Source organism: Quercus suber, unplaced genomic scaffold (assembly GCF_002906115.3).
Source record: "Quercus suber isolate HL8 unplaced genomic scaffold, Cork oak 2.0 scaffold_904, whole genome shotgun sequence".
Classification (NCBI taxonomy): domain Eukaryota; kingdom Viridiplantae; phylum Streptophyta; class Magnoliopsida; order Fagales; family Fagaceae; genus Quercus; species Quercus suber.
The window spans coordinates 183647-192566 of NW_027070328.1; the positions used below are offsets into that span (position 1 = coordinate 183647).

General features: G+C 34.3%; 1 protein-coding gene across 1 annotated transcript; it reads right to left on the reverse strand.

Moving 5' to 3' along the window:
* Positions 1 to 1693: 1693 nt before the first annotated feature.
* On the reverse strand, positions 1694 to 8527 carry LOC112016829 (regulator of nonsense transcripts 1 homolog). The gene is made up of 10 exons (XM_065768200.1): positions 8294 to 8527; positions 4531 to 4605; positions 4241 to 4355; positions 3902 to 4074; positions 3702 to 3836; positions 3537 to 3599; positions 3376 to 3447; positions 2898 to 3029; positions 2682 to 2801; positions 1694 to 2449 (listed from the first exon to the last, which is right to left on the reverse strand). The coding sequence occupies exons 1-10, from the start codon at positions 8525 to 8527 to the stop codon at positions 2315 to 2317; spliced, it is 1254 nt and encodes a 417-aa protein (XP_065624272.1). The 3' UTR covers positions 1694 to 2314.
* Between the last annotated feature and the right edge of the window lie 393 nt (positions 8528 to 8920).

An 8920-nucleotide genomic window follows, 5' to 3' on the forward strand; every position in this document is an offset into this window, starting at 1 on the left:
TAGTGTTAGCTCCACACATATACATACACGCATGCACAAAGGAGTTAGGAAATTTAAAGGATTAAGATTAATTTTAGTGAATTCACAAATATTTAATTAAAAAAAAATTATAGTTTTTGTGACAATTATTGTCAAAGCAACTAAACATGAGTAAGAATGTCATATTCTAAATTTATTATTATTATTCCAACTAAAAATTATTTTCTATATAAAGTTTATAAAAATAATCATATAAATTTATTTAATATAAATAATTAATGCACAATAATAGATAATTAATATATGCATTTACTTTATTAGCTAATTCGATGAACTAAAACTTTAATATAAATGTAAACTTTGTTAAAGTAGAAAACTAAATAAAGAAAACTTCAAAGAATGCGTAACACGCACAACTTCATACTCTCTAATATATATATATATGAGAGGAGAGGAAGAAGAGAGAGAGAGAGAGAGAGAGAGAGAGAGAGAGAGAGAGAGAGAGAGAGAGAGAGAGAGAGAAGATTATTTCTAGGAAAGGTTAATTTTAATACCATCCCAAAATATTAGTGCATCTCTCCTCTTAATATTATGAAAATTTTCTAGGAAGAGTTAATTTTAATGCCGTCCTAAAATATTAGCGCATGCAATGTCAAATATTCACCAATTCAATAGATAAATTTTAGGACAAAGTTTAGCTACAAAATCGATTGTAACCTTACGTTACAAACTCACTCAATATCTTTTATTAGATTACACCTTCTTCTTATATCCTCCATATTTGCAAAATTTCAAGAAAATTAAAGATCAATAGCTATGTCATCAATAAATTTTTAAATTGCAAGTTTTTGTAATTTAAAATTATGCATAAAATATAAGATTATAGATTATATAGTAAATAATATCCGATTGACACAAAAATTGTCATGTGTATTAAGAATGTAAAGACATATAATTCAACGGTTAGATTTTCAAAATATGTAGTAATATTTATTTTATTGAATGAGTTTATAGCTTAAAGCTACAACCATTTTGTAGCTAAACTTTGTCCTAAATTTAATAGACGTTTCAATGGGCAATATGTACCAAATTTTTTTATAAAGCAATAATTAGGAGAGGAAAGGAGCTTGAACCCTTTTAGAAGGCCTGGATATCCTAGTTAGAAACACCAACAAGTGTTCTAACAGAAAGAACCATAAATAGATAATGGTTACATTACATTTTGGCCATTTAACAGTAAGTACCATAGATGCCCCAAAAAATAAAGTAGATGCCCTATAATATAAAATAAAACCATCCAACTAGTGTTATTGACGCTTGATAGTCACTAGTTCCTACAGCTCAAAGCAAATTCTCTCACACACAGTTGACAATCACTTGAGAATCTCTTTTGATATATGCCTCGATCAGGTAAATCTTTCATGCCATACATAAGTATCAACAGATTATGTTCAAATATTGAAGTAAATAGTGAGAAATCTATGGCTCAAAATCATTAACAAATCAATTCGGAGATTGTATTGGGTGGGAAAGTAGAGCTCATCAATTGTGACTGTCAATTCACGTAAACATTAAAGGCATGTGGCACGGAGGGAGATGAAGGGAAATAAGAAAAAGTGAAGGAAAGGCGGCCAAAACATACTAAAATTCAGCACATTCTAGTCAATCTTTCAATCTCCTCTCTCCATCCAAACATAGGATAAGACAAACTAAATTACACATGAAAACCATTATCATAACTTTTTATATACCACCACAGTTCAATCTGGTAGCAATACTTTGCACTCGCAAACAATCCTAACATATCGTCATCGTCTATTCAACAATAATTTGGAGTGTAATTACACGTCAGGAAGAGCTGAAAGGTTAGGCTGACTTTCCACAGCTGGCTGTACAAAAATTTCAGTGGTTACTGCTTCTGTATAAATGGTTTTCCCTGTACGTTGTAAATGGCCCTGCTTCTTCAGGCTTTCTTAATGGTCCACACCCTTTCGACCAAACCATGTCATGTAATGCTCTCCCTCAGGAATAATTTACCTTCTCTCAAAAACAACACAAAACTCCAAGCAGGTACTAGGGGTTATGGTTATCCTTTTCTTTCTCAGCCCTGGATGTGCCGCCAGTGTTTTCTCAAAGGCCCATTCATCTTGCCAATTATCTTATTCCCAACCCCCAAAATAATCAACCACGGGTTGTGGAGATAATCAAACTGACCCCCACAAAAGGTAAACCCTTCTGCATTCTAGGGCAGCAGATATACTTGGGCACACATGAGAGCACAAAACCAAGTGCTGAATGCAAGGACTATAACCCATCAGAGAAACAGTTTCCTCTCTCAACCATTAAAATGGATTTTCTGATTTTGAGAGCTCTGACCCTGCTGAGGCTGCTGTTGCGGAGCCTGCAAGTTCAGCGGTGGTTGCGTGTTGTAGTGGGCAAAGGGCTGAGAGTAGAGAGAATTCATCAAGCCCTGCAAACAAGTCAGACAAGTTATAAACTTCTTCACTTGAGAGGACCACCTGCCACCAAGCCTTAAGGACGCAGAAAACATTTAGCCAAAAGCACATTGCATCAAACTCCTTGCTAAACACAGCAAGGTTTGGCAAACTACTCTCCATAGCCATATGTTTCTTACAACTTGGCATTTTCATAATTCTACCTAAAAAGTTCTGCTAGTAAACAGCATTAAATGTTGAAGAAACCTGAGACTGAAGTGGGTTCGCATTTGCCACACCAAAGTGGCTCTGTGATGCATCATCTTGTGAGGGGTCATTGAAGCCAACCTGAGTAAATAGGCCTTGCGAACCATGCGTCATGTAGTCCTGATACAGCAGAAATCAAAGTATAAGTTCAAAAAAGAAAAGGAAATAATGATAAAAGAAAGCATAAACACATTCAGAGTGGTAATGAGCTCAAACCTGAGACATAAAATCATTCCCTGTACCAAAGCGAGAATATCCAGCTTGAGAGTTCTGGTTTAGAAAGTTCCCAGGAAACCCACCTTGGGCTCCTTGAGTAACATAATCGACAGCATATCCACTTTGAGAAGCCTGCAGGCCAGTAACACATCAACATAATAAACAGAAAGGTGAAATCATTTATAATATATATATATATATATTTTTTTTTTTTGATAAATAAAAGGTGAAATCATTTATAATATTAAGCCACCCAACAAATAAATTTCATTAGTCTTAAAAAATTATAAATTAAAAAGACAAACCCCTAGTACACCTTGTAATCCCTAAAAGCATCACACCCAAACCATAAATAGCACAACATTATACATCCCAGAGTTTCCAATACGTAATCAGGATCAAATACATCCAAACACTCTACAATATGCAATATATATAACCAAGTATATAAGAATACTAGGATTTCCCTGACATGTACCTGAGTGGAAAATTCAGCAACATTATAAGGAACATGTGATCCCTGGCTTTTGAAGTCATCACCCAAGAATTCCTGATAATAGTTGGAAGACATTGAAATGAATGAAAATCAAGAATAGAACAAACATATATACAGTTGCATATGCAAAGTACAATAAATACCTGAGACATGCCCGCCATGGAAAATCCATCTCGAAATGTTTGGCTAGGCCCTTGAACTGGCATCTGACACATAAAAAAATGATACTCAGGACATGACGACACTAATACGGGATAGAATACAAAAATTTGGCAAATAAATGTAAAAAGAAAGAATTGAGTACAGACATTATTAACAAACCCAGGTTGAGATAATGGGCCACCCACAGATGGCTGGCTGTTTGGATTCTCCAGTGCAGGAAAGTTGAAATTAGAGCCAATATTTCCAATAGCTTGCTGGGTGCCTTGTTGGTGAGGAGATGACTGCCAATAGGAGCACCAGCATTGCCACGCCCAGCCCCAAAACCCCTACTGCCTGGTGGAGGGACATGAGGAACAGCTCCGACTGGTCCATGCACTGCTCCACGAGATGGAATAGCATATGGCTGAGAAGGGGGACCACCAGGAAATGGTGGAAGGGGAACCCGAGGCATTGGATAGCTGGCAGGATGCACCCCAGGCTTATGGGTACCATTAGGAGGGCCAGGAGATACAAAAGTACCTGCAGTTGGAACAAAATAGTATCTCGATCATGTCATGTACTACTTGAAGACATTATAATATCAACAGTGAAAAAGGAGCACACTCAAGCCACTCTGCTGGATTTAAAGTGTCATTCCAGGATAATACAAATAATGTAAATATACAATATGTTAGAAATAACATACCCCTACCACGACCGCTTCTTCTATCAGCATTTGGAGATGAGGCAACAGAACCAAAGGTATCATTAGGCACAACACCAGGTCCACCACCAAAGAAAAGCCTCCTGTCGTTGTAGATCTGTTTCAAGTAACAATATTAATATCAGCTCCTATCCACATAAATGCTTCATAATTGATAACCAACCCCAACCATTAACACCCCCCCCCCCCCTTTTTACTCTCTCAAAAAAATAGAGGAAGGAAAGCCCAAAAATTAAAAGAAACATATCAACTTTTGAATTTCTGTCACCTACCTTTTTAGGCTTTTGAAATTGAACCATACTTTGTTTCAAATTATTCAGAGGTCCTTCAACCAAGCATTCATGCTCCTGATGAAACATTAGCAAAAAAAAAATAGGAGAGGACGTTGTTTAGTAACCAAAAAAGGATTAGTTGCATCAATCTACAAGTGATCTGCAATACCACACATTACATATTGAACAAGAAACCACTAATCACTTAATGTAGAAAGGTCAAAAATTAAGGATGTTGAATTAAAAGAGTATCATGTAATACCAAATCTCTGACATAATTATAAATAATAGCATAATATGCACACAATGTAAGATAAAAAATACTGCCAATCTGTGAAATGCTCCCTCTGCCTCAAAAATAATTGAAACTTTTAAAATGGCACGAGGATTAGACAATCAAAGTGGTATCACCTTTGATAATATTGTTTGCTTTTTGAAAAAAAAAAAAAGGAGGCTAATATAAGAATTAAAAATAAAAAATGAAATACAATTCCATTTACAGAATCTTTCGTACATTTTGAGACAACCCAAGAGGGAAAGGTTATGATCCNCCACTAGGACCAAATTAATAGCCATATTGAAAAAGGAATTTATAAAGCATATGATATGGCTATCTTCTGTTACCTTACATACATTTTTGTCTTCCTTGTAAGCTGTAAACTAGGCAATAGGGCTATGAATGAGCAGAGCCCAAGCAAAAAAAAAAAAATAAAGAAGGTTAATGAATAGGCTCTATGATACATAATAAAATAGAAAAAAGGTAGTTGAATGCATAATATGAAGTTGATTTCAATCAATGGAGAATGAATAACTCTTCTACATTATGTTTTTGACAGGCATGTAAAATTGGAATTATGTTAGCATGCAATTCATGTAAGACAATTTTAGTTTACCTTGTAGTAAACTAGTAATAGATCACCTTCTTTTTTTTTAAATTGACTACTCATAAACACAAATTTATGCATTATCAGATCCAGTGACTTGTAAACTTTCCAGTTTACTTAAAACCTGCATTTGAAACAATCTATTTGGTAGCATCAGGACACAAACCATAGATCCATAGAAATAGAAGTATTTCCACTACAAAAACTTAAAGACAGCTATATTCAGTCCATAGGATAAAATATAAAAGGAAACCAGGGTTTTTAAGTTTTGACAATCACAAACTTACCCACACCCATAGACCAACTAATACCCAAATACAATAACAATAAAATCAAAAAACCCTTACCTGAAATATGAAATTGTTGAGAGGGAAGAGCAATGAGAGAGAGGCAATGTGGTGAGTTCTGGCAATGTGGTGAGTGAGAGAGTGAGAGGCAATGTGGTGAGTGAGTGAGAGAGTGGGAGTTATGGGCGAGTAGCTGTGTAAGTGTTAAAATTTTTATGCTCTGTTTTTCGGACTGAGGAGGTAGTTATATTCAGTAAAACTCGAGTTTATAAAACTCGAGTTCTTATAACTCAAGTTTTAAAAAGTCGAGATCTATGTTCTGCATATCAGATATTTGTTTTTAAAAGAACTCGAGTTTTCAAAACTCGAGTTATAAGAACTCGAGTTTTATAAACTCGAGATCCAAGTGGACAACTTGTCCAGTCAGCATTTGGTCCGTGAAGCGGGGGAGCGAGGTTAAAAACAGTATCTCGAGTTTCTAAAACTCGAGATGCTTACTTTCCTTTATAGTTTCACGCGTTGTCTAACTAACTAAATTCAACCCTTTTCCAGGGTTATTCTGCACATTTCCCCTGTTTTATTCCTGGTAAAAATTAAGCTTTCATCAATTATAAACACTTTTTTAATAAATTATTACAATTCATATAATATGTTTAAATCATATTCCAAATTCCCAAGTTTATCAAAACTGATTCTCAAAATATCAAAATCAATCAAACTAAAAATTAAAATAAGGGTAATAATATAATTTTAGGTTCTAAGACTTTAGGAACTAAATGTATTAGAACTACAATTTGTAATGTGTTGGCAAACTATGATCAAAACATAGAGTCTAGGTTTAGACTTGCTCAAAGTGTGTATATTTGTAAAATTGGAATTGAGTGATTGCAGAATTTATTGAACTAAATTTGCAAGGCTCGATCGATCGAAAATTAGACTCGATTGATCGAATCTCGTGCAGATTCATTTTTTTGCAGAATTTCCAATTCAACCCAAGCCCATATGACGTGTAGGGTTTTATGTTTTACTCCAAGTATAAAAAGAAAAACCTTAGCTACATTTTAGAAGTCTTTGATGTGCTGTGTGTTGAGTCCCTTATGAGATCTAGAGGTGTTTACCTTCATACACACTTAGGATTATCAAGATGAAGATTCATGTCAAGAACTTGGTGATCACTTCAGTTGCTGCATAAAGAACTTAAAAAAGATCTAAAACCTTTGAGTGGAGTCTCAAAGTCACAAGTGGGAGTACTTGTAGTTGCAGTGGATCAAGGAAAGAAGTAGTCCGTGAACTTGGAGCTGTCACGTGGTCGTGGCAGTAAGTTTTCTACTCGAGATAGCAATATGATATTAGTGGTCTAAGTCTTATTGTACAAACTTCAATTTTTTCATAGTGGATCTGCTTTACCTTGAGGATAGCTAGGCTAAATCCTCCCTAGGTTTTTTACCGGTTTAGTTTTCCTGAGTTATCATATCATGTGTTCTTTATATTTCTGCATTATTTATATGATATGATTTTCTTGTGTTAACTTAGATTTGAATAATTTATCTAAGTAATCACTTGGCTAAATAACTAGATTAAACAACTTGTGTTTTAAGGGGTCTAAAAACATACGTATATATATATATATATATTAGAATCCATTGCAATTCAATCCCATTTTAGTGGTTAAGTAAGTAAAAGTTTCAACATGATTAATTTTTTGTGGTTGTTGCCTTTTATTTTAATGGTTTTGCTTTATATATATATATATATATATATAACTTAGCAGAAGACTTATCAGGTGTAGTAACAGATGTAGTAGGGTGGGGTGAGGCATGGCTGTCTTAATAAGGGGGGTAAGCCGAGGCTTGAGCTCTGACTTGTGAAGTGGGATTAACAGGGAAATCCTGAGTAATATTGTCAATAACATCTTGGGTGTGGGAGAACTTGTCCCACCATTTAACAAGCCACTATTTGGCAAGAACACCACCATCCTTAACATATCGCCATCTCAGGATCCATGAGACTTTATATTTTCTGACAAAATGTAGGGTAGCAGGAAACTTGGCACCATGTGCATTGGTTTTGAAAACAAATGCAAAGTATTTGAATGAACTAGTTAGGGGTCTTGGAAAAATATTAGTGATAGGACCAAATTATGTCCACCAACAGATAAACCAAATGGGGAGTTGTGATTTGAAATTCTTATCAAAATTAATAAACCATGAACAAGTCATAGTTGCATCTTTATGGAGCATGAACTTGAATCAAGTATGGATGTAATCATGATAGGAGTAGGGAACAGTTGAACTAGGTAATGGTTTTGTAGCAGCAGGATGAAGTCCCCATTTTTCTTCAGTAATTATGTTAAGAATGAAAACACTGTGATAAATAAATTTGGATACATCAAACTTATTAGTTATGGGTATGATGAAGATTGACCTTTCATGAAACAGGATAGTAAAGTAATATTTCAAGTCTTTACAAGTATTTGCAAGAATCCAATGAAAGTTTAGAGAAAATTATCTTTAGCAAGTTTTTGGGGATATGCAATCATAGCCCTGTTGGGTTCAATAGAAAACAAGTTTTGGCAATATTGTTTTTTTTAACATAACTAGAAGCATTGGGATTTCTAGAAAAAGCAATTTGAATGGGATGAGTAGCAGTGGCAACTGCATATGGATCATATGAGGATGCTAGAACAATTGAATAATTGAGTTTAGCAACGATACCAAGGGTAGTAAAGCAACTGGCAACTTCAACTGGTGAAGCAGGTTTATGCTTGACCAGTTGTTTATCATCATTTGTGGCAGGTTGTTTATCTTTTGATCTTCGGCTTGCCATTATGGCACTATAAAAATACATGGGTGAGGAAATCAAGAATAGAGTTTTGAGAACCTTTAATATATTCAATATCAAAATAAAAAACACTTAAAATAGTCTGCCATCTAGCAAAAATATGTTTTGAAGCAATGTTTTCAACATCTTTTTCTATAACATACTTAGCACTTTTACAATTAACTAGCCGCAAACCCGCGCGTTGCGCGTGATAATTATTTTTATGGTGGTTTTATTAAAAAAAAAATTACAATTTAAACTAATCTAATAATGAGTAATGTATTTCGTAATTATATTTTTATTTATTATAAGAACAATCATAAATGTAATATAGGATCAATCCAAAACACCAAAAAAACATACACTAAAAAAAAATTAATAAAACTTAACAATGATTAA